The sequence below is a fragment of the Hippocampus guttulatus genome, chromosome 4 (genome assembly GCF_054856545.1).
Source record: "Hippocampus guttulatus isolate MCC_2025c chromosome 4, RoL_Hgut_1.0, whole genome shotgun sequence".
NCBI classification, from domain to species: Eukaryota; Metazoa; Chordata; class Actinopteri; order Syngnathiformes; family Syngnathidae; genus Hippocampus; species Hippocampus guttulatus.
This window is the reverse complement of record NC_141264.1, coordinates 5,212,884-5,239,395: the sequence shown is the minus strand read 5'-3', so window position 1 is coordinate 5,239,395 and position 26,512 is coordinate 5,212,884. Positions and strand designations below refer to the sequence as shown.

At 41.2% G+C, this 26,512-nt stretch overlaps 1 protein-coding gene across 2 annotated transcripts in view; it reads right to left on the bottom strand.

The window, feature by feature from the left end:
• Positions 1–26,512, bottom strand: part of zfpm1 (zinc finger protein, FOG family member 1) — a 100,603-nt gene that overhangs the window by 48,022 nt on the left and 26,069 nt on the right. For both annotated transcript variants that reach the window (XM_086109680.1, XM_086109681.1), the window contains exon 2: positions 4,923–5,069. In XM_086109680.1, coding sequence (XP_085965806.1) covers positions 4,923–5,069 — 147 coding nt within the window. The remainder of the gene's footprint in view (positions 1–4,922; positions 5,070–26,512) is intronic.

Below are 26,512 nucleotides of genomic sequence, written 5' to 3'. Positions count from 1 at the left end.
TACTGGTTACTGTTTATCGATAGAATGTAATTCATCTCCCTCTCTCTCTCTCTCTATATACAGTATATATCACGAATCACAGACATATACTGTATGGACAAAGAAGAGTCAACTATCTAGCCTGTGCACACACTTTTAAACAAAGGAGACTCATGCATCCGGTCTCTTGAGGCCAAGGTGAAGCATGAGAGAAAGAATGTATGAGTCCAAACATTTCCAGTGGGAGGCCAGCCAAGTACCATATCTTCAATTTCCCTCTCATCTCACTGGCGGCTATCAAGCCATAAATATTTTTTCAATGAAACACAAAGGTCTGCAAATTCTTTAACCTTTAAATTAGTCAAGTCAACTGAGTCAAGTTTTAAAATTATTTCCGGTTCCCAAATAATGGTAAAAAGAAATTTACCGGTAAATAAAAACAAAGATATATGGATGAATGGTTTTGTACATTGCCCCCTCATGCTTTTATGTGCAATTTAAATGTTCTACCTGTAATGTTGTATGTCAAGTCAAGTCAAGTCAACAGTATTTATAGAGCACTTTCAAACAGCCATCGCTGCATACAAAGTGCTGTACATGGAGCAATTTAACATGCACAATAAACAGTAAGACAAATCGGTAATAAAGGCGGTAGAAAGCACCAAACAGTAAAACCAAGAACAAATCTAAGTCATGCTGAGTCGAATGCCAAAGAATACAAGTGAGTTTTGAGGAGGGTTTTGAAGATGGGCAGCGAGGAGGCTTGCCGAATGTTTATGTGATCCGACTTTCTCCCACAGTCCAAAATCATATTATGTTCACTACAGTAGACTCTAAATTGTCTTTTGGTTTGAATATGAGTGGAGATCGTCAACTGTCTCAATGTGTCGACCAATGTGGTTGACTGGTGGGTGATCTGTCCAAGGTGTCCCGGTGCTCACCCTAGTTCAGCTGGAGGAGAGTCTGCCATCTGCATGAGCCTACAAATGATTAAGTGGTGTCGAAAAAAGATGAACAGATGGTTATAGAGAAATAAAGGTGAAAATATCCTCCTAAACACGTTTTTTTAAGATTTGCACTCAAAATGTACAATGCAGTATATCACGGTCCATCATGATGCAACAGAATAGGAATAATATTTATGGATTGCATAAACTTCATGTCTCCCAGTCAGCAGTAGAATAGATTTAAAAATTCTGCGCGAGGTCCATAAATGGGTGGAATGGTTTGGGTCCTGAATACATTAAAGAAATGCTAATTGAATACAAACACAGTCGGGCTCTGAGGTCTGCGGGCTCGGGTCAATTGGTGGAGCCCAGAGTTCAAAGCAAATGGGTTGAAGCGGCATCCAGCTGTTATGCCGCAAACAAGTGGACTAAACTGCCACGAGAATTGACCTCAGCCCCAAGTGTAAATGTTTTTTAATCCAGATTAATTTTATTTTCCTCTACCTTTGATGAATGTGGTTTAAGCATGAAAAACAATTTCACTGTGAGTAAGAAAGCTACTTTTTATTTCTCTAATTGGCTTTTGAATCTTTTTGTGGTAAATGTGTTGCCAACGTTGATTCTTTTATTTCTAATTTTTAGTCAGTTGCTTTGGTTCTCTCGGTATTGTCTTTGCCTTTGAATGTCTTTAGCTGTTTATTTGTAAATGTTTTTAGGTGTTGTGTGAAGCACATTGAGTTGCCTTGTGTATGAAATAAAGCTGCTTGGCCTTGCCTACAAGAACAACACATGATCAAAATTGGACGCGGATGGCTCCAAAAAGGACATGACAGTCAGAGGTCAAAACTGGGTCACGAGTCAGTAAGCTTTTGGCCTGGCTTCCTGTGATCTAGAAGAATGATTGTTGAAGGTTTTTGTGAAAAAGGAACACACGTTTGCAACTGTGGAGAAATTCTGAGAAGAGAGAGGAAAAAGAACAGAGGAAAAACAAAAACCCACAACAGCGAACGAAAAGAACATATGGCGGGAGGGCTGTGTGTGTGCGTGTGTGTGTATGCGCGATAATAAAATTTCCTTCAAAATCTGGAGTGTGTTATGGATGGAACTGAATGCATTGTTGTGGTGCTTGTAGAATGTGTTTTTCTTGCTAGTTATCAGGTGTGTTTATCACCTGTGTGTGTGTGTATGTGTGCGCGTGTGTGTGTGTGTGTGTGTGTGTGTCAGCGATTGTCTCTCTCTCTCTCGCACTCGTTTCCAGATTGTGGATAAGAGGCCTTGCCTTATTAGCCAGCGTTGGCCAGATAAAGACCTGGTATTGATCCCAGGTTGAAAGAGCAGGTTCGTCAAACATGGCTGATTTATAGTGAAGTGATAATGGCAGCGCTGTGAAACCAAGGAACCCCAGAGGAGCATGTGAAGGGACGGTGCATGTTGGGGGCCGAAGAGAACAAAAAAGCTAAAAGAGCTTCACGAATGACAAAGTTGGTTATATTCTATTGTAACCATAACCTACCGCTCACCACCTTTTTTTCTCGCATGCACACGTGCACGCGTGTTCTCAGAAACACACGCACACACACGCGCACGCACGCACACACACACACACACACACACACACGCACACACACACTTTCCTAATCTCTAATCTTGTCTCGATTAGCACCTGACAGAATTTCCATGGCTTTATCAAACCAACCAACCCAACAGACGCTTATCACTCCCAGCCCCAAAATTTCACAAGTGCAGGAATTTTTGAGATTACAAAAACACAGCTAGAGAAATCTTGAATAAGTCAAAAGAATATGACTGAACACTCTGCTATCAGACAGTACAAGCGGGAGGCATGGGATAAGAGGTGCATTGAGGGGACAGATTTACCGGGCTCTAGATTGAGCCAGAGGATTTTTTTTTAAAAGAAAGATATATTTTTAAAATATGATGAGGGGGCACTTTATTGGGTATGTATGAAAAAAAATGTGTGTGTGTGTGTGTGTATATATATGTATATACTGTGGTATATACATATATACATATAGAGAGAGAGAGAGAGACAGAGAGAGAGAGGTGCTTGAGAATTACATTTAGTATGGTTTCACATCTTTCTTGTCGTGACCTATCTAATCACACTCATCAATATGATCAGGAGCTGTTTTACTGGAGTTTAACTGATTTGCAAGGCCTTTGATTATTGTGTTCTATTGCAAACTAAACATGCTGAGAAAAAATGTGTGTTTCTGTCTTTTTCCATTCTTTAGCAATCAGTATCAGAGAATAGTTAAATTTCATCAGCTTTCCATTTTCTGAGGAAAAAACTGAGAGAAAGACCTTTTGGCAAAAGCGTGCATTTCGAGCATAATTTCAAGTATGGCACCACATTTTTTTTTCTTTTGTGACATCTCAAACACCTAAATAAGACTTTCTTTCTACAAAACAACAAAAACAACACCACAAAAGCACTTTTGATAACAAAATTATTTATCTGCACTCCATTGAAGTGATGAAATGAACTTTGAAGAGAAGTTCAGTGAGTGTGCACTTGTATGTTTGCATGTGTAAGTGCACTATACGTGCATGCACATGCATGTGTGCTCCCTTCACTCTGCAATTTATGCACATTTTTTTGTGTGTGATGCAAAATGAATCAATTGCCCTGATACGAGGGCACACAATATGTCTTCGGGCACATTCTGGTTTCACTTGGCTTGCTTTTGCGAAGGCACCTTTGCTGCGGTGGGGCTTTTGCATTAGGCAGATGATGTTCGTGCGCACGAAGCCTCTTTTGATGGCTGCTTGTTTCTTTTACGCGGACGAAAGCATCCTGCTGCTTTCAGCAACTCCATCACCCTCGTCATGATGGAAGATTTTCTTCCCCAAAAGCAATTCTCATGGGTTAATTGTTATGTTTTCTCTTCTTCCACCACTGGTTCGAATGCACATGCTACTCCACTACTCCACCCATGCATCCCTCCCCTTCTGCTTCTACTTGTTTTGCAGCATGATTCTGGCTGATGACTTACACACGCCGCTGGACAGATTTTAAATGATTTACAATGCAGACAAGCCAGATCCTGAGTCAGAGGCTTCGTCAGACCCTTCTGCACTCTATGACACTAACTAACTAACTAACTGACTAAATAGGAAATGACGTATAAATATGTCATGGGTAAGCGGTTGTAGTGGCAATTTTTTTTTTACATATTTATACATCATGGGTAATAAAAGAGTTTAAAAAAATATTTCTAGACTTCACATAACCACTTTACTTCCTGCAATAAAACATCAGCGTGCTGAAAATGTGACTTGGTGCATGAGTGACATCACTCCCCTTGACAACTGGGCATCGAACATGCGTGCAAGGTTAATTGAACACTCCACATTGTCCCTAGGTGTGATTGTGAGCGCGAATGGTTGTTCGTCTATGCGTACCCTGCGATTGACTGGCAACCAGTTCCGGGTGTACCCCTCGTGAGGATAAGCAGTTCGGTTCATGAAAGAATTTTTAAAAAATCCTAATAAAAATAATTATAAAACAAGAGAAAGGGGCAGAGTACAATGCCATTAGATTGAGTAGGCACTTTTAAACTCGGTGTGTTTTGTGTTGTGAACGAGTGTCTTCCGAACTGCCATTGTTCTGCCGCTGTGTTTTTGCCGCAAAAGCAGCAGCATTTTGACTTTGCCATATGTGCAGTCAGGGGGAAAACAGGTACCAACCGCACTCAAATGTCAAACTATCCTTTGTGAATAGGGCATGAAGACGAAGCAAAATGTGGGTGCAAATAAAAAGTGGAATTAAAGGTGCTATGACTGTTTGTGGTAGAAGATCAGTCCAGATCAGACAAAAAAACCCCACCAATTTTAACGTACTCACCAGCATTTTCTCATAATTACCATGAACAAGAATCAGAACAAAAAGTGTTTTCGCTTCAAAGGTGCTGTAATCCAGATACATGTCAGTGAAGCTGAATCAGCTTTATTGGATTGTGCCGAGCATCTCACCATCACTGTATGGCGGTGTGTAGGGCGGTGGACTACTGCTGTCCCCCTCTGCTGAATCAGATAGGTCTGAGGCCTCTGCCTCCTCTCCTGAGAGGCTCAGGTTGTCAACGGTGTTGTCCTCATTGCCGTCAAGCTGGCCAAGGGAACCTGCAAGGCAAAGTTGAGAAGTAAATTTGGGTCCGATGCTTCTTTCGATTTACTTTTAAAATGCGACACCGCTTGCTCCGACGACAGAGGACTGTTGACAGTACGGTGTAAAAACAAAGAGCCATCTTAAAATTGAAATGCCTTTTTTGTCTTCTTTTCCAATCTATTTTCCAAACCATTCATTGTGTTTAGTGAGAAGCATTTGAAGGACTTGAGGAAATTGTCCTTCTACTCATAGCAACACACATGGATTGCCATGACGGGAAAGGCAAATTGCCAAAGCATAAAACAGAAAAATACTTGCAAATTGAACCACTGGTTAAAAAAACAAAACTAAACGGTTTCAAGCCAGGGACCCGCTGAACGATCTAATCCATAAGATTAATGGCAGAAGCCAAAGGGGACCTAAAGCCAAATTGCAATATACCTAAAATTGAAGCTAAAAGAGTGATTAGTGAAGGGCTGATCTATATCAATTACAATTTCACAATCCCTGCTGACCATAGTAATTATGCAGTACTTTTGATCTATTTTAGCCTGTTTGAAGATTACATCCATGAAAAGGGAAGGAAAAAAAAAAACGGTTTCATTATTAATGCCCCCCATTTAAGATTAATATATCAGCCTTCTTAAAACAGTACATTGGGACCTCGGAACCGTCTCTTGTTTGCTATATTTCAAACCTCGGTTGGGATTCCTCATTTGCTGGTTTATTGCCAGAAAAGAGTAGTCGCCATTTTCATTTTCCGAGAGATGGTGAAAAACTGAATAATTGAGTCCAGGTGGCCATTTCTTTTCAGAGGATTTGAGAACTTGAGTGAGACTGAAACGGTTACTCGAATGCGCTCCCTGTCAAGGGAGAACACCAGATGACCAAATACTCGAAAGAAGGAATGGCGCAAGGTTTTAACGCTTTTACATTGAATCCAGAGAGAAAGCCATGATTCTGCTTGCCACAGCCCGCTGCCTCAACACACACAGGTTGAAAATTAATTCTAATTTGGTTGTATCAAACCAATAGAGGGATTGTTGCAGAAGCAAAGCCGTGACTTGGGGCGTATATATTTACAATGCTGAAACAAAGGAGTCTATAATCTATACAAAGCGCACAACAATGCCTGTGAATGAAGAAGCTTGTAGAAAAAGGGAGAGGCAATTTTTCTAATTCTGTTAATTTCACTTGCAAAGCAATTAAAAGCAGGCAGAGATAATGCTTGGAAACAATCGCTGCCTGACAAAGTGTTTCTGTCTTTGTAAATGAAACATCTTTAGGCTAATTTCAACTTCCACGCCTGCATGGTTCGCTCTAATTTCAGATAAAATTAACACAGCTAGATTTGGACCTTCATAAGAGAAAAAGATAGTTGAGGGGGGGGGGGGGGGGGGAAGAGATCGATCCCTTGCACAATATTTTTAGAATTAGGCCCATGCCGTCCAAGCGTTGCTTTATCTGGCTTTCAGTATCTATGAGGACATTTTCATACAATTAATTTTGCTTTAATCATAATTGTACAAAGGGACTTCTCTGTATAAAATTCCAATTACATTTTGTGTTTCAAATGTGAGTTTGAATTGTGATTTCTCTTTCCTCATTACAGCCCTGGTTTAATGAATCAATCACTGCATCACTGCTTTCGGACATGGAATGGTAACAGAAAAAGTTTCAGCTTTCTTCTCTTATCCAAGGAGAAATATCTTCCCCTTCTTGTGTCTTGGAGAGTTGGTCGCGAGGATAGTGGGAGGCTGTAAGATTGAAGCGGTGCACTTTCCGCTTCATCTGCCAGTTGAAGTGTTAAGGCTATATTAATTGTTATTCTGTGATATATCCATCAGGAAAATTGGACTGAACTAAAGGAGATGTAGAAAGAGTCAAAAAAATATAGACAGAAGGCGCACTTGTATTATCAATTGGGCTGAACTCATCAAATAGCACTGAACTTTCTGACTTTTGAAGTAATGGCGCACAATCCGCAGCTCATAAAAGGAACCTCGGGCAGCCTAATTCCCAAACTAAACCATCACAGGAAAATAAAGTTTTAAAGAAGTTTTGAAACACAGAGGATAGAAAGTTAAGAGAGATGGAGACCCCCAAATACCTCCGTCACACAAAGGGGGCGGGGGGGGGGGGGGGGGTGGTGGGGGGTGGCTTGATTCAATAAAAATAATAATCAATTACTTGAGGTTACTTGGGTTCAATTTTAAATGGTGTTCTCTAAAGTGACCCAAAACCATTAAAAATAAATAAATAAATAAAAGGGTTTCCACGTGATAGTGAAAGGTATTTCCAGTTAAGATAATGAACTAAGAAAATGCATTTTTATAATCTCTGATAGGATAAAATGAAATCTAGTAAATGAAGAGGTTGCTTCAGATAGATTAATTTAATCCATGAAGTGCTTATAAATCCTGACGTCTGAGAAAAGCAAGATTTATTAGGATACATCTATACATTTTTTACAGCAACTGTTTTATTTGTCTCGTGTAACAAAATATGCAACTCAAATCTATATTTTCAAAACCACTGATTCCCAACCAATGTGCCGTGGCACATTATTGTGCCATGAAAGAGCACCAGGTATGCCGCCGCAAATGCTCTAATGTCAATTACTTTCATGAAAAATAAAAAATTTGTGACTTTCGATTTTTAAAAAAAAAAGTTTTTAAAATATATCTAGGTCAACCACCTATAATTTCAGGCACAACAATTAAATGTTCATTCACTAGATGACGGAAGGTACATAATTGGGTTTCTGAAATCACAGATATGAAAATGTCAGCGTCTCATTGATTTTAAAACGGCGCAAATGGCGTGCAAAGCAAGACATCATTTCTTACCATAAAGCATGTGCATATCGGCCCGGAGTGTCGGGTGGTCGAATGGTCGACCTGACCAACTTAAAGAAAGCCCAAGAGCGATTTATGAATTTTAAAAAAGATTTCACACTTAATTGTTTGAGAAAAATACATAGTCAAAGATGAAACTTTGTATTTGGAAACGGTAGTTTTGATTGAGGTATATTATACAAGGCTGATTTTTTTATTTAATATGGCTGCTTTTTTTCTGCTTTATTTTGCTTTTCATATATTTTGTACATGAGGATTGGTCATTAGCTATTCAGTTTTGCGATTATATATACAGCATATAGGCTGGCAACCAATTCGGGGTGTCCCCCCGCTGGGATAGGCTCCAGCACCCCCGCGACCCGAGTGAGGATCAAGCGGTGCGGAAGATGAATGAATGAATGAATGAATGAATATACAGTAATCCCTCGTTTATTTATATATATATATATATATATATATATATATATATATATATATATATATATATATATATATAATGTGTGTGTGTGTGTGTGTGTGTGTTTTGAAGAAACTCAATGAAATGTTTTTTTTTTCCGGAAATTAAGAGTGGGGTTCAGGCATTTATAAAATCTTAATTCAAATTCAAATGAACCTGTGTATCCACTTGTTGTGAGTCGGTGTTGTGCCGTGAGATGTTTTTTTTCCACTGTGAAAAATGTGCCTTGGCTCGATAAAGGTTGCGAAACGCTGATATAAACTACAAAGTACAAGAGCCCTAATGTATGCCAACCTTATGTTGATTGTCGTTTGAGTTGGCATTTATTCTTTTGGTGGTCACGTCTTTATAAGCACGGGGTGGGCGTGATTTTCACTGAGGCGCCACTTCGATATTTTTCTGTTGACCGGTAAGTAACATTTAGATGTTTCATGTCATTTAATTACATTTTGATATGTTCTGTTCAATTTATGTTAAATAAATACTGTGAACTGCACCTAGACTTGAATGTGCTGAGGAGCCCACTCAGTCTCTTCAGCGGCTTTTTTGACACAAAATCGTGGCTCCATAAACCTAAAAATAAATGAATGAGAATTAGGCGAAATGGGTCAGAAATGTATGATGAGCCTTTTAGGACATTTTAATTTTTAAGAACTTGCAGGGCTGCACACTGCCCCTAAATGCTGGCATTTTGCCACCAATATTTGAAGGTTCTGCGAGTAAATGTTTCATTTATTTGCACATGTGCGACCAGTAAATTTGATGATGGAATAAAAAAGACATTAGACTAACTGCTCCACACTCCAGGTCTTTTATCAGGAATCTAGCGGGACAAAGAAAATGTGAAGATTTACTTTGCATGTCAATTTAAAATATGCGCTAACTTTTATACTGACGCCCCAATAATTCATCTTAGATGCTGTTGTGTTCCTAGTAGAAAAAAAAATGAGTCTGCACCCCTGACCAGTATAAATACAGTATGTAAACACATTCGGTAAACATGTGGAACCTGTGATCGAGATGAGTTGATTAAATAATTACTAAACCTAATTACATAACAAATAAAACCGCCATCCATCTACTGTTGCATGGTAAACAATACCTGCACATTTCAGTCAATTCGATTATAAAATGCCGTGTCGTATCAGTTCGGCCCATAATTATTCCAACTTTTTATTTGAGAAAAAACATCACAGTGCATACATGTGAATTGATCTACAATGGCAACGAATGTAAATGATGAGGTCATGTGTAGAATCTATGAATTAATGTTGATTCAAACGAAAACTTTGTCTTCTGAGCTTCAGACAGAATGAACCATTTCCAATTAAACAGTCAACTCTTTCTGACGGACGTTTTATCAGTGTAGGCCACAAATGCAAACAAGAGATGGGAGAATCTGAGCAAAATGCATCGTCATAATAGTCTGTCTTATGATATTATGATGATGACCAGAAACATGCACTGCATCTCTTCAAACTTTATCTATCCATCCATCCATTTTCTGAACCGCTTTATCCTCACAAGGGTCGCAGGGCACGCTGGAGTCTATCCCAGCTGTTAAAACTTTATTTTTAAAAAAAAGAGGACAAGAGAAGATGGTAACATTTATGTGAAATTTCGAGATGCAGTCAAAACTGTGTTGTCATTCGGGAAAAAAAAAAAGCTCTTGGAAAGTCTTTGTCAAACCGAGCAAGTTTTGGTGCACCTAGCACTTCATGTCCTGCAAAAGGGTCGCAACATTTTTTTTAAGCGGGCAATGTGGACATGACTCGGCAAAGTACACCAGATTTACTTTGAACTACTCATGACGAATGAACACATCCATCCATCCATTGTCCGTATTGCTGATCCTCACAGGAGTCACCAATCCCAGTCGACTGAATGAGAGGCCTGCTGCACTCTAAATTGGTCACCAGCCACAGGGCACATGTGGACATGCCTACTGAAAATTTAGAGTCTTCAATTAACCAAAATGCATATTTGCGGAAAACCAGTTTGAGCGAAAACCGGAGTACCTGGAGAAAACCCCCCGCAGGCACAGGGAGAACAACCCTTACCCAACTCCACACAGGAAGGCCGGAGTGTGGATTTGAACCCGTGACCGTTGAACTCGGTATTGATTGTAATTGGGCTGAATTTCATTGTTGACGGGGTGTGCTTTGCGCCGCCTCCGGTGATGGACAAGAACATCCCTAATTCATTCACACACACACACACACACACACACACACACACACACACACACACACACACACACACACACACACACACACACACACACACACACACACACACACACACACACACACGATGATGGTGTGAAGGTATGTCAAGGTTAATATTGAAAGCAGGACTTAAGGGTGTTGATGAATCGAAGCTCTTGCTGACACAGAGCAGCATCAAGATGAAACGAGAAGAATTTCGTCGAGGAGGAGAATACTTGAGCTGCTGCTCAGGGACTGTCGCTGTCTGTCTTCGAGAGGCACGAGGAGAGGCAGAACAAAGTGATGCAGCTGATGAAGGCACCCAAGATACTGCTTTATTAACTCTCCATCCACATCAAACCTGCGGCAGGCAGCTCGGTGATTAAACACTGAGACAACACACATCAAACCTGTATGCTCAACAAGCCTGATTAAACAGACGCAAGCCTCGCTGCTCTTACGCTAATAACCCAACGCACGGGGAAAAAGAAAAGGAGAGTGGGGGGTGTACTTGTATCAGACAATCATTGACTTAGTAAGAGAAAAAAAACACGAGGAAAAGGATATTTAAAGAAAGACAGGAGAGGATGGGAACGCGGCAAACGTGACTGGAGAGGGGCCACTTACTGATCAGTGTCAAGAGAAAGACGTGAGAAAATCATTCGCTCAACTTTTCGCTCCCTTCCGGCCATGCGCTCCCTGCCTACAACCCAAACCAACTCTTCGAACACCCCTTCGAAATACATCTTATTGCAGTGTAGCGCCTTGACTTAAAACGAATTATTTCTGTGGCTGCGCTCGTAAGCCAAATCATTCCTTGCAAATCAAGGTGCTTTAGTAAAATGTATGGAAATGCCTTTAATCCATATTTAGCCTCCCCGCAAAAAGTTCTGCTTGACATTTTTATCCAGCCATCTATTTTCTGATGCGCTTTATTTACACAAGAGCCTATCCCAGCTGTCTCCGGGCAGTAGGCGGAGTACACCCTGAACTGGTTGCCAGCCAATCGCAGGGCACACATAGGCGAGCATCCGCGCTCACACTCACACCTAGGGACAATTTAGAGCATTCAATCAACCTACCATGCCTGTTTTTTGTAGTGTGGGAGCAAACCGGAGTACCCGGAGAAAACCCACACATGCAGGAAGACCAGACCCAGAATCGAACCCTGCACCTCTGCACTATGAGACCAATGCGCTAACCAGTCAACCACCGGGCCACCTGACATTTTTATTCATGCAAAAAGCTATTTTCCTCCACAATTTAGGATAAACCAGCTGAGTTTCTAAAAAGTTACCGATGCACAACTGCTGAATACTAGAGAATGGAAAAAGGTAGACATTTTCTTTTCTGTTACAAAGCAGGCTAACCTGTAGTTGTGCTGGTGTGTAAAGCCAAGTTATGGATCAAATGAGAGACATGCCATTTGTAAGAATGAAATGTCCCTGATAAAACTTCAAAATGTGGGTTTTTTAAAATACAGTGGACCCCGTACATTTAAGGCACCCGCGGAGTTGCATGTTTGCAGATTTTTTTTTCTCAAAAATTTCCCCACTATTTTGTATTATATTTTGGGGGTTTTGAGGGGGATTCTTCATTTCCCACCCCATTTTGTTTTTGTTGAAATAACACAGTGAATGTTTCTCAGCCGTATTTTGAGGGCGTAACATTTTTCAGTGTGGGGGTGGGGGGAGGATTATGCATGGATTTTTGCTATTTGTGAGCCAGCCTGGTCTCGCCCGAGGTATCTCAGACGGGAAGAATGGGCTGTTGGCATATTATTTTAAGAATCATCATGGCCTTGACAAATGTCCAATTTACTGCCACAACATATAGGGGAGATGGTTTGCCATCACAATTATCGCATTACATTATGGACCATAGAATAGCTAAAGTCCTTAGAAACAACATTCAAGTCCAGTAGAAGTACAGGTAGATTAATTTTTTTTTAAAAAGTTATCGGTTGCACAAGATTAGAATGCGGTATAAGAATGTAATTTTCCTCCCTTTTCCTCGGAAGATATAGAACAATACATGTTAGGCGGTGGGTGGGTTTTCTCCGGGTACTCCGGTTTCCTCCCACATTCCAAAAACATGCATGGCAGGCTGATTGAACATTCTAAATTGTCCCTAGGTGTGGATGTGAGCGTGGATGGTCGTTCGTCTCTGTGTGCCCTGCGATTGGCTGGCGACCGGCTGAAGGTGTCCCCCGCCTACTGCCCAAAGATGGCTGGGGTAGGCTCCAATGTTTACTATCATTCAGTGAGATTTTGAAAATGTATTCAAATTGTTGAAATAATCAATAAAATTACATTTTTTAATTGTTTTTAAAAAACAAGACATTCCACGTGGAACTTTTTTTTTTTTAAATAAAGACCAAATACCTACACGGCAACTTAAATACCTTGAGTTCAAAGGAATTCAAGGCCTCTTTAGCACAACTGAATGCACGTATAAATGAAGAACATTCTCTTGGTCTCTATCCCTCATTCTCCTTTCTGACCTGCCGTCTTCCACGTTTCTCTCCTTATCTTTCTCATCTCCTCTTTTACTTTATTCCTCTTTGTGGCCCTTTTAATATCTGCTCTGCTCTCTCCCCATTCCTGAGAGCCTCACCTTCCTGTTCCCTCTATCTTTCCCTTCACCTCCGTCTCTTCCTCCTCCTCTTATTTTTCAGCGAAATAGCAGAGTGACTGGGAGCGTCACTCTGTGCGGATAGCTGGGAGCCGTTGGCGGTTATCGGCTCCTGCAGACTCTCTCTGCCGGTCTGATCTGTCTCCTCTTCATTAAGCAAATACGCCGACGTGGAAATGAAAACATAATAGCTATTTGATTTCCAGCGAGATATTTTGCATATTGGTTCGGAGCTGATAGCGGAATTTCATCAAGTCGTTTTTTTTTCTCGCCCCTCTCTCAGTCTCTCTCCCCCACTCCCTCTCACGCCATCACCACTGCCGCTGCTCCCACCCCCCAAAACTCCTTGTTCCCCCTTCCCCTTCCCTCCATCCACACACTTTAAAAACGGAATTACTGAGATGGGCCGACTTTCAGAGAGATTTCTTTGCATTGCTGGGAAGAGAGGGGGGTGGAAAAAGAAATCTGGTTCCCCAGGAAGACTACTTAAACGATTAAATACCCCCCATTCTCATCTCTTTTTTTCCTGCTTCTCTCTCTTTTGATAACAAGGAAGAAAATTTAAAGAATTCACAGTGCTTTAGGTTGACTGCACTAATCAGAGATAGGAGGGAGAAAATTAACTCCTTAATGAGCAGAGCTGTCTCCCCGATAAAGGTCCTGGTGAGACAGCGAAGTGGGACACTGGCTGAACCTTGGGAGGGAGACTGTCAGGCGGAGATGGAAAGCGATAGAGCCGGCCAGTGGACGGCTTGTAATTGAAACGGAATGAGTGAGACCTGACACCATGCAGGGGAACAATTAAGTTTTGCCTTCTTTTCCTCTGGGGAGACATTTGCTTCTGGAGGTAAAAGCGGGGCAGGTAGTGAGATAATAGCGATTCCGGCCATAGAGCATCACAGATACCCTTCGCGTATTGCTTCGGCACCAGACGTGATGAATGGCCCGGCAGTGGGGTGTATCCTTCATGACCCACCGAGAGGAAAAACTACTGTAGGACTGGGAAAGAGGATCTGCAGCTTCTTCACCACAGCCATACAGTATCTGATAGTCCTATGTCTCTCACCAGGACTGTTCAGTGCCCATGAACCCAAAGAAATAAATCGCCCTGCTGCTGTGTTCCATGTTGGAACACTGTTTTGCTTCAAGCCTGATAGCAGTGCTGCCCTGTTCGAACTCCAGCTCGTGTGGCATTGCACAACTTACAGTACCGGGTACACAGATGTGGAAGATAAAATGCACTGCGTTGTCAAAAAGAGTCTTAATTGATGAAAACTGACGTCTTGGCTTTTTTTCCCTCTCCAACTGTTATCACACGGATTCATTCCATACCATTTCACCTCAATTCAATAACAAGTACTTGAGTCGTGCCAAGGCGGAAAAAAAATGGGAGGGTTGCATCAAGAAGGTCATCTGGCATTAAAAAAAAACAACCTTCAAACGTCATGGCTCCCCTGTTTTCTTTGTTTGGTCACATGATGATCACAAAGCGAGACGTCATTTTTCTGCGTTAATCTTTTTATTGCACATGGTACAAATGATTGCAAAGAACATATTTGACGTGGCTTCTGCTTTCAGGGCTTTTGAATGACTAGCTCTTTGTCTTAGTTGATAAATCTGTGTTGACTGCGTGCCTATCACATTCATTTATGGTGAGTTAGTATTGATTTGTATGTGTTGTCTTTTTAGGTAGAATTATGTTTTGCTCGCCATCATAGATCATGATTGTTAACATAGTAGGGAAGGTTCTACTGTAAGAAAGTCAATCATCTCCACTACACTGCCATTAAAGAAGAAATCTTTTTCTTAGTTTGACAAAGTATAATTCAGCAAAAAGTTTAAAGTGCCATGAAAGTCATCAGAAAATTGTCTCGATATTTAGTGAGGCATGAAAAGTTTACACACGTCACATCAATACTGGCATGTTGTTGATAACATGTTTGAGATGGTGCATGTCATATTTCATCACCTCTGACAGAGATGTAATCAGTCTTATTTGGCTCCTACAAAGTCAACTCCCTGCTCCACACATCATCTCTTCTTTCATCGCTATCTTCAAATACCGTAGCTTATTGAGTATGGCGCATTTTGTAAACAATTCCCATATAATAACAGAATGGCCTTCAGACTGCATTTTGGAGCGGAGAATAAAGGGAATATCGAACATGTTTGCAATTTGTTGTCATGTGGGACCAAAACAAGTATTTGACTTAGTACCCTAATACAGGGGTCCCCAACCACCGGGCCGCACAGAAAGAATAAATAATTTACATTCTTTCCGTTTTATTCATTTCGGAGGTGGGTCGTATTGTTCATGCACTTTTTATTTGCGGCGTATCTTATTTTGAAGGCACGTTTAAACGTTAACATATAGCGACCAGAGAATGTTGCGGCCAGATAGGACGTTCCTCGTGTCATGATGTTTATTATTATGTTTCGAAAATACCACACTTTTCATGCAGGTCATACCATTGTTGTATCTATGGCCGATCCCTGAAAATATTGTCTGACAGGAAACCGGTCCGTGGGGGCAAAACAGTTTGGGGACCTCTGCCCTCATGTATCAATGAGGTGTGTCACCAACAAGGAATCAAGTCTTTACTCTGGTACTGTATTCAGTTTCTGTGTTTCTGTCAGCACTTCAGACATTACCCACATTCCACCCCATTCCTGAATAGACCACCAATAAGCATCAGTTGGAATAGAAAATGAGCAGTGCGTGTTCATAAAAAAGGAGCGTATGCGTATCGTGTATCTATTTGTTAACGCCTTTAAAACACAGACAGCTTGTCAAAATATGTAACTTGTTTCTGTGTTGCTGCACTCCAACCTTCACTTGTTTTCCACTAATCATATAATAATAATAAGAGTTCGTACCAAAGAAATGTTTTGTTTAACAAGTATAAAGGCTGCTATTTTGAATATTGAGAGGCCCACAGTAGTGTGAGTTACTATATCTTTACTGTCGGTTCAAACCTTCCGATGCTCAAATTTTGGTCAATTGCTAATCTTCTCATTTACATGTAAAGAATGCCAAATCATCTGCACTCTATTGAACTTTGTACATCTAGTTCAAGTCAACTTTAACATGCCATAGTGCGCTTGAATCATATTTAACATGACCTGCTTAATGTGGAATGTCACTTGACCAAAACCACGGCTGATTTCTTGCTGTGTGTGATAACTAGCATAGCTACGAGCGGATGATGTGATGTTTAAACCGGAATATACTAAAATGTTGTTTTCTTTATGGTTGGTGTTTTTTATTTATTTCATTTTGTTTTTAATGTGATACATGTTAAGAGAAAGCCTAAACATCTGACATGGTCAACTTGGTAGTTCTTGAGGACATTTTGTGTGTGAATCATTTGCTATTTCTACAGTTGTGTCTCAGTTGCCTGCAATTGGGCTCCACCCGTCACCTGAACCAGAAGCAAATGTTTCGACTGCTCTACCAAATGTGGAAGACCTATACTATCCGACAACAAAATTGTGGCTAGTGGAAATGCTGAGTGGCTAGTAACTGTGGCCACAGTCACTCGTGAGCAAAAAAAGTCAACGTTAAGCCATGGATGCAATGCAGTATTTTGATAGGAACAGGTATTCTGGTCGAATCACATTTGACTGTGCAGTTGCACCTAATGCCATGGCTGATTCATGAAATAATCAAATCGATACCATGTGCATTTATGATGCAGCAGTGATGGTAAAGATGGAGGAGAATGGTGGTTTAAAACAGGTGTTGGTTGAAAATGCAAAAAGAAAAGAGGGGAGGAGTTTTGAATCAGAGTGATAAAGAGCAGTTACCATGCAGCCTGAGCTAAGACCCTGGACTATTGAAGCCAGGCATGCAGACGAGAAAGCCAGCTGATAAGCCCTGCTGATAAAAGATGGAAAATAGCAGCAGATTTGAACTTTCCCACCATCCTCAGATCCATGGGAGAAGGAGGGGTTGAGTCTACTTACTTATTGAATCCCTCTTCCTATCTAACCCCTCCACCTCCCACGACACACACACACACACACACACACACACACACACACACACACGCCACCCGAACCGTGTTAACTCGAGACACACACACACACACACACACACCACCCAAACCGTGTTAACTCGAGACACACACCAACAAGGCCAACGGACAGTAAATGATTTCACCAAATGCACACAAAGTGCAGGGGACTCTGAAATAACTTCCAGCCTTCTGAAGAAAGAAGAGCAAGAGACAATGACGTACGTTATTCATCTCATTCATTCCAAAATACGTGGCCTTGAGGAAGACGGTGAGAATTTTCACACACACAGTGTGATGAAATAAGGTCCTCCCAGTATCCAGCATGGGTGGGGCCATGCCGCGGAGTCCTTGATGAGGTCTTTTGATACTTGGAGAAGCCATTATTCCGCAGGTATTATCATAGATAAAAGCATTACTTTGTGAAAAATAAATATAATACTCTTTGTGCAACAGCTTGCCTATGCAAACACATTATCATGTCAAGCTTGTCCTGGAACAGCTGCTTTATCAATTCAGCAGCATGATTATGAGCACATCAATGTCTCCTTTAGAGTACAGTACATGAACCAATGGTAGCAAGGTCGCTACCTAATTGGAAAGCACCAGGGGGTGAGGGTTTATTATTTCCCTGAGACGCAAGAATAAGGTTACCCTTAGATGTGCAGATTGTCTACTAATTACAGGCTATTATTACAAGTCTGTGGTCTACAGTATGTCCATTATGCTATGATTCAAGTACCCGCTGCCAGCAAAATAGGATTCCAGTCCTGGACATTCAAGAAGCTCAGACCCACTTCAGCAAACTTAACCACCTTACGATGACTAGCATTTCAAGCTAGCTCTTCCTGGTGACAGACACGTTTGAAATGTGAAGGACAGATGTAGTAAAGTGAAATTGAGAAGTTTGATTGTCCCAACATCTTATCTCTCCAGATCTTTAATTCAGTTCTTCATCACTCTCCATGGTTGTTCCACAAAGTAACCCTCTTCCGCTCATCCTCTAAATAACCATGGCCTTCGTGCTTACACTTTATCGGAATGTCTCGTGAAAACTCATGTCACCTGTAGAGCCACACGGGCAGATGAAACGCACGAACGCACACATTTCTGCTGCTTCGAGAGACTAAACAACTCAGAGGGAGGAAGGAACAACAGTTCCTGCAAAGAGACAAAAACATTCATGGAAAGTGTAACAAGATTTTCCCCGAGGGTGGCTTTCCCTTTGGCGGTGTGGTGGGATTGAGGAGATTTCATTTCAATATGATCAAAGTGAAGAGACATTTTGAGTTCTTCTTAAAAATTGACTGTTAATGTTGCAACAGAAGTACCCCAAGAGAACCGACACAAGCACAAGGAGAAAACTTCATACTGTTTCTTCTTTTCCGATGATCACTTGGGCTGCAAATTGCCGCCAAATACCAACTAATTGACTGTAATTCTTAAATGGTGGTCATTTTTTTAAGTCTGAAAAGCCCACCCGTCAGTCTCATCTACGTTTTATTTATACTCCATTGTGGTGGAATATGAAGAACTGAACTTTTTTTTTCATTTTCCAAGCACTTAAAATGGACATTGGATGTCAATCTTCATATTAAGTCAGAGAATAATGTTAAGATTTAGGCCATTAACTTTCACTTCTACTTTACATTGTGAATGTGTAAGATCAGAAACGGATTCAAAATTCCATTTGGTGAGACAAAGCTCAAACCTATTGACAGGGAACCAGTTTCGTTTTGATTCGTTGCTTGAGATTAGAAAGTCTGGATTGCGAGAGATATCGGTCCTCTCATCTCTTGGTTGGAAAGGAAGTCATTATAAAGATATCCAAAAATGTTAAGACAGTCAAGAGTCAGCAGCTCACGGCCTGCTTTTATTATTCAATAATTACATTGTAAAGATGGCCTACTTTTAATATGCCTCTTGGTTCATGTCCATGCCAAGTTCCAACACTTAACATCCAGCGTGTGTGTGTGTGGGGGGGGGGGGGGGGGGGGGGTTAGAGATGAAATGAGATGGGCTGGGTTGGGGGTTGGGGGAGGGCAACAGTCACAACTTGGCTCTGCATCCGTTATCTCCGCCTCCTGTCACAAGGCTTAAAATAAAAATAAAAATAAAGTGAGATGGTGGCAGCAGTGTTGGGCTGATAGCCCTGTGGAGCATGAAGAGAGGATGTAAAAGAGATAGCTGGTTAAATATAACCTATTGCATGGCTGGCAGCAGCAAAGAAAGGAGGCATTTTCAAGAGGCAGGGCATCAGTGGCGCCCTCGTTGCCCTGATAACATCCACGTTAAGTGTGTGTGTGTGTGTGTGTAGGCAAAAGACATCCATAATTACTCTGCAGATGGAAAATACACACAAAGCACACGACTACGAAAGCTAAGTCATGAAGGATTACTTAAACGCACGGACAAAGAAAACACACAAAGCGGTAGCACAGCCAAGAAACGATGCGCTCACCTACATCCCCGCATCTTTCTGCCTTGGCAAAGGAAGTATCAAAAGCCCCCTCTCGCTCACCCCCTTTACAACGCCAAAAGTCACAACAGGATTTTTGATAGGAAAAATGTGCTTTCCTCAGATGATGGTTAGATAAGGGGGGACTACGGCCAAATGTCAAATATGATAAATGGAAGGGTGCAGAGACGAGATCACTCACGCAGCACAGGCAGGCAGACACACGGGGAAATACTCCTTTTCATTTTTTGCGAAGAAGAAACACAAAATAGGGTACAACTGTTTCTTCCGTGTTAAAAGTCACGAAGATAACGGCAAGAGATTTTCTTGTTGGCTAATGAAGTCTGATAAGTTATCTGGAAGTAATGACATATTGTGTGTTCGATCTCAAAAATACTTGCAAATTCCATTTTTAGGGATCACATACGCAGGGCGATTTTGCACCAAAAAAAAAAAAAGTGACAATGTAGTTTTGGCCCCTCGTTCATGGCTTGACGAAGACTGGAAATACAAACTTGAAAAATGGGCTCAAAGATGTCCTGTAAAAAAAAAAAAATGTCCTTGTAATGGATTTCTTTTGGGGCGAATACATTCATGACTCCTCATTCGCAACTTTGCATGCTTCTGTGACAACCTGCTATCCCCCCCACCCCCTCTGAAGAAAATGTCCACAACACTTTTTTTTTCATTTACACAAAAGTATTTCAAGCCCGTGATGAAACAAACACTAATGTACGTTTCAATCATGCCTAAATGTAAGTTTAAAAAAAGCTGAACTACTCTTCTCTGCCAGGATGCGAATCCATCCTGGAAGAGTATGTCATTTTGGCTTTATTTGTCACTTCTGCCATCGCTGAATTTGGACATGTTGCTCCTCTTTAAAAATGTCATTCTGTTGACTAGATTAGCTCATGGTAACCTCAGCACCTCACCATCTGCTGACATCTGTGATAGCATCATGTCTTTGCAGGACCCTGTCGGGTCTTATGTCTTTTGAGGCCATGTCGCCTGGCCTTGCTGAGCGTGTGTGTATGCGTTTGCGTGCGAGAGAGAGGATGACAGAGGAGATTATTTTAATATCTCACTGGTGTGGATTCCTGATAAAGTTTTAAGGCAAGGCCCAGTGGAACGAGTGGTGGTGGTACCTATCTGTAATTAGTAACCATTCGCTATCACCGATAAGATAAACTCGGCCTGACCTTTTCCATTCGTCACCATGGTAACCCGAAACACCCCCAACCAGCACTCATGCACTCCTTTTGTATTATTTTTCTGATGAACCTGCAAATGATGCCACAGATGGGAGAAGTCGATGGCATGATGAATAATTGTCCTCCGCAGGGTTCTTTCCTATTCTCTGTGCGCACATACATGTGGACTGAGAAGGGAGCCATCCGTGTCTATCGGTCCCGAGACTGGCATGGCTTGGCTTTTGAGGTGAATAATGCTCATTCAGGAGGAATCCAACAGCTTTTCTAACCATGGCAGAGCTACACGTTGATAGATAATGAATGCAAGATGCCAGGGTAACCCCCCACTGCACTTCACACACACCTTGTGGTTTTAGAGTGCCGATAGGAAGCACATTCTTCAATTCAAGGAACTTGAATTGAGATACCAGGTGAAATCTGTGATGAATGTCAGTGACTCAGTGGCTTTTCCTGGAAAATCTTTGTGGAACTTGTGTGAGATATCTTCAAGTGTAAGAAAAACAACTAATCCCAGTGATAATAAATAAAAATGTGATGGAAATTAATTAATTTAGTGCTTAATTGTCGATTAATCATAATTAACTTTGACACCTTGAGTGTATACTAAGCACTATGCGTACAGTACACTTTAATTGCACTCCATTTACCATTTTGATCACATGGGGTTTTCATTTGTGGGACTATGATGTAGGTTTTTTTTCCAGAAAACTGCATGGAATAACCATTCGATTCCATTCAGAAGTCATTTGTTACTGTAAACACAAATAGCAAAGCGGCTCCTCTTGTTGCATGTTGAGCGGGAAGAAATTTCATCAGTGAAATTGTATGTTGCACATACAGCACATTTGACAATAAAGTTGTATTTGACTTGACTTGAATTGGGCAATTCCAAACAATACCATATCTTCACACTTCCGAGCACAGAAATGGCTTTGATGATTTGTCCACAATTGTTTAAAAGGATTCAGTTTGAGCCTTTGGGAAGGCCATTTCAAATGTTCAATGTTAGCCTGATTTATCTGTTCCAACAACAATTTTTTTTAATCCTTTTCGAATAACCCTTCATGCAGTGAATTTGAAGCATTTGGTTCTTAAATGTTCTATCCATATTGTTCAGTAATTGGGACTAATTCTCTCAATCATTGTCTCGTCTGACCACAAAACTCTTGGCCTAAAAGATGTCTTTTCCATTATAGTGTGTTTAGAAGAGGGACTTTCCCACTCACAGGTAACACGCATGGTATCACAAGTGGGAATGCAAAGCATGACTAGTTGAATAAAAGGTCAGTATCGGAAAGAGAGCAAATCTGTGGCCTCCCAGGTCTTATCAGTGATATCCCGTAAATCAGGCATGTCCAGCTCCGGTTTTCGAGGGCCGCTGTTTTCCATCTTTCCCTGCTTCAACACACCTGATTCAAATGCTCAGCTCATCAGTCGGTCGGCTCTGAAACAGCATGAGGACGATGATCCTGACACCCCTGCTTTAAATGAATGATATCAAGATGAAGGCGGTACTTTCCTATGACTATATTTATGAGGAGGATTTAACCTTCCAAATTTTTCAGAGTAGTACATTCAGGGCTCTAGACTAATTTTTTGGACTGGTTGCAGAGGTGCACCCAATTTTTTTCTTAGTTGCACAGCAGTTAAGATAGTTGGACCAAAATATTTCACCGCATCACATTCATAGAGCTGCCAACCAAGAGAATCGGAGGAGCTTTGAGTGGCAAGCCAGTAATTTTAAAGAGTGGTCTTACTGAGTTGGCGGCGTGTTACTTTCATGCATAGCATGTACACTTCTTGCAGTTGGCTTTACTTTTTCCTGACAGTGTACACGAAACAAATATATAAACATATGGGTACCCCAGGCAGAAAAATGCCTCATGCATTATTTATTAATCAGTGAAACTACTCAAGGACTCATTTTAGTCCTATCCATTCACTTACAAAAACGCTCTGTCAGCCATGCATGCCATTTATTTCCAGATAGTAGAAAGGGCGCCAGTGACAGTATCGGTGATTGGTGTCGGCAGCCTTTTGGACACTCGATATCTTGAAATAAGACTGGTCTAGACCTGATACTGATAACTGGTATCGATACTCTCCCAACCCTAGCTTCACAAGGTTGTGCAACAAAATATCATGTTAATGATACAATCACTTTCGTCCACGCCAGTTTCATGAGTTACATTTTTGAAATGTTTCTATTGGACCGCAAAAATAGAGCAATGCCTAATTTTCATTATTTAATTTTTAGTACATTTGTCAATCTCAAATTACTTTAATGACAATTTCTTCCTCCAAAGAAAGAGCACCAACAGGGTGTAAAATGTAGTGACCGTGAACTCATTAGTAGAACGAGTGACCACTTGCTCCCCAGCGCCAGCATAAAGATGGCTGTCACAAAACTGTAACCTTTAGGGTTGGAAAGGTCTGCGGTATGTGCTCGGTGAGAAAGACTTAAGCCAGATCAGGTGAGTGTCAATGTGATATTTTAAAGATCATGAACAAACCTGGGATATTTCTGGAAAATTTGTAGAGAGGCTGGTAACGGATGCAAAACAATGCTGAGCGATGTGGCTTAAGGTAAGATGAGAGTTACACAAGCAATATACATGCACACAAACAAACACACACACACACACACACACAGAATATATGCTTATATACTGTGTGTGATGCTCGCAGTCCTCCGAGCACATTGTGTGTGTAGGATACACACGCATACGGATACACATCCACACTATGTCTGCATGAATGCTTGAGTAAGCGAATTGGCTTCAGCAATGGCTGAGGAGGCAATATGTTTGCAGAAAAGAGGGATAATCTTTTATCTTTCCCCCTCCCAAATGATTTCTTAAAGTCTATATCACTTCTCTGGCAGTTGACGTTTCGCTTTTTCTGCTTTAATTATTTATTTATCTATTTCTGCTTTGTGTGGGTTCAGCTAAAATACTTCTAAAGCGCTTAATGGCCCTATCACTGCCACAGATCTGCTGCCACATGCTGCCTTTTCCTCGCTTCCCCATTTTTGGGAGATACTCTGTGGCCCGGACCCAAAAGAACCGACACTTTATCAAACAGTCTTGACGAGAATGACACGGCCAATAATTGATGAATTGTTCCTTCACAGAATGACAGTAATACAAGGAATGGTGAAAAAGGGGGAGAGTGACTATTGGCATAATGAGTGCCAACCCCCACAACACGCACGCGCGCACACACACACACCACCCTAAAACAGGCCTGAGGAGACAGGCATCTATCAGATTCTATTAAGAGCTTGACACTTTGGGGAACAAAGCTGGCCGCGCCCCGCCACGCATTAACTGCTATTATATGCTCATGAACTCATTTTCTCTTCTTTTTTTTTTCCTCAACATTTTTTCTGCTTTTATGCACTTAAGAACAGCGTCAACTTGTGTGTGTGCTTGTTTGAGCACAAAGCGTGGTGTCAAAGACTACTACTGTACTGTTAGTGTGTATGCGGAAAAGACGACAACAACCAAATAATATTATAATACTATAAATACATATATAATTATACTCATCCGGTTATCCTCACAAGGGTCGCAGGGCGTGCTGGAGCCTTTCCCAGCTGTCTTTGGGCAATAGGAGGGGTACATCCTGAAGTGGTTGCCAGCCAATCGCTGTAAAATTTTCCCAACATCCTAATTATCTCACCTGAAGTTATGATTCGATGTAAAATCTTAATTTAGTAGGAATTACTTGCCTTTGTCTTTCTGAGGATGACACACTGGTTCAGCAAAACTGCAAGTAGTGAAACATGCAATTGAATGTTTTCTAGAATATATTGAATAATATTCACATTATCCTTCCAGCAAACTGAAATGTCAGCAAATACGCAGGGCTGCATCTTTTATTGAGCAGATTGCCTCCAGTAACTACCGTATGATTATGCGTATGATAGTACTGTACTATAGACCTTTAACAAAAACCTTCAGTAACAGTGATCTGGCTGACACCGGTTGAACTAGAAACAGCTGAGCAACTTCAATAAGCTGAACATTGGCCATTTAGAATGTCAGAAATTATAAGGTCCAGTATTAACAGTGTGATTCATCATCATTCCACCATTGAATGTTTTATCATTTGTCCTATTGCTTTTTTGAGCAACCACTCTTATCAACTGCATTATAGTTGTGGGACTTTGAGGCCTTACAAGACCAATTAGCCGCAGAATAGAGGCTGGTCCAGTCTCATGTGGACAGATAGACAGCGGAGCAGGCGACCAATGACAACCTTCATCTTGAAGCATTTCAGGCCAGCCAGAATAAAAATAAAATAAAAAATCACCCCAGATTCAATAGCATTGCTGTAGTTGATGCTGTCATTTTGGGCAGGATGAGATTTTAACCATTCATTTGCTGTTTTATTTTTTTCCAACAATGTTCCTAAAACAAGACTGGGAATTTAACCAAAATATATTCTGAAAGCCACAAGGTAAAATGAAAGAAAGGTAAAAGTATTGTCACAATGGGTCAACAGGGGTGAAGACTTTTCGTTCTTAGACCAAGTGTAGCACAAAGCACTGTCTAACTGCGCATGGGTGGAGTTTTTTTTTTTTTTTTGCGCGACAATTTGCACAGGTAGAATTGGGGGGAAATGAGGCATTTGTGCCTGTGTGCGCTGTTGTGGAATGGAAGGAGCTTTTCTTTGCCAATCCTTGTGACATAAAAATCAGGGCGCAATACGCCCAGGTACACCATGCTTGACATTGAAAGAATAGAAATAGACTCGCTGGCGTGCATGACATTGGCAGTTAAACTGCAAGCTCTTTCCTTGAAGATGATGTAGTCGGCATTGCATGTGACGTGGGCATAGCTACGGGGGTGCTATTAAAATATTGTGAAGATTCTAATTGTTATAATCCGTTCAATGAATTGATTTCTACGATGATTCAGAGGGATTGCACCACGCTAATGTGATATTTCTGAATGAGATCCGATGACATCCATCACAGACAACGAATTAGTCTGCCTGAGCCTCGATCAAATACACCAAAGTCACATTACACCACCTTAGGTGTAGACCTGCTAAAATCGAGTTTACTTTTTGTAATCAAATGAGCAGATGTGGCAATAGCAAATCAGCAGATGTGCCAGTAGCCGCTGCAGAAACATGCTGAACTATACCATTGCCCTGGCACGAAACTGACAATGCACCGTTTATTACGCCAAGCTACTTTCTGTTACTAAATTGCTGGATGAATTGGCAGTGAGGCAATTCTGTGTGTCGGAACACCTTGAGAGGTGCAACATGGCCCCAAATAAGGTAGACTAGACTTGGACTGGCACGAAAATACAGTTACGCCCATTTTACACGCCAAACGCACGGACGCCATTCTACCAAAATATAGCCCTAAATGTTCGAGTCGTCATTACATTAACAAACAGAGGAAAGTTGTGTTGTTAACTTGTGACCACTCACTGATGCCTCTCTTTCTTCCTCTCATCAATCTGACTCTTTTAATCCGTCGTCCACTTTTTCACTCCTCCGACTAGTACTTGCTTCTGCTCCACTTTGGCAAGTCCACGTAAGCGGCAACATGGGTGTAGTTTCTTAGCATTTATCATCGCTGAATTTTATCAGCTC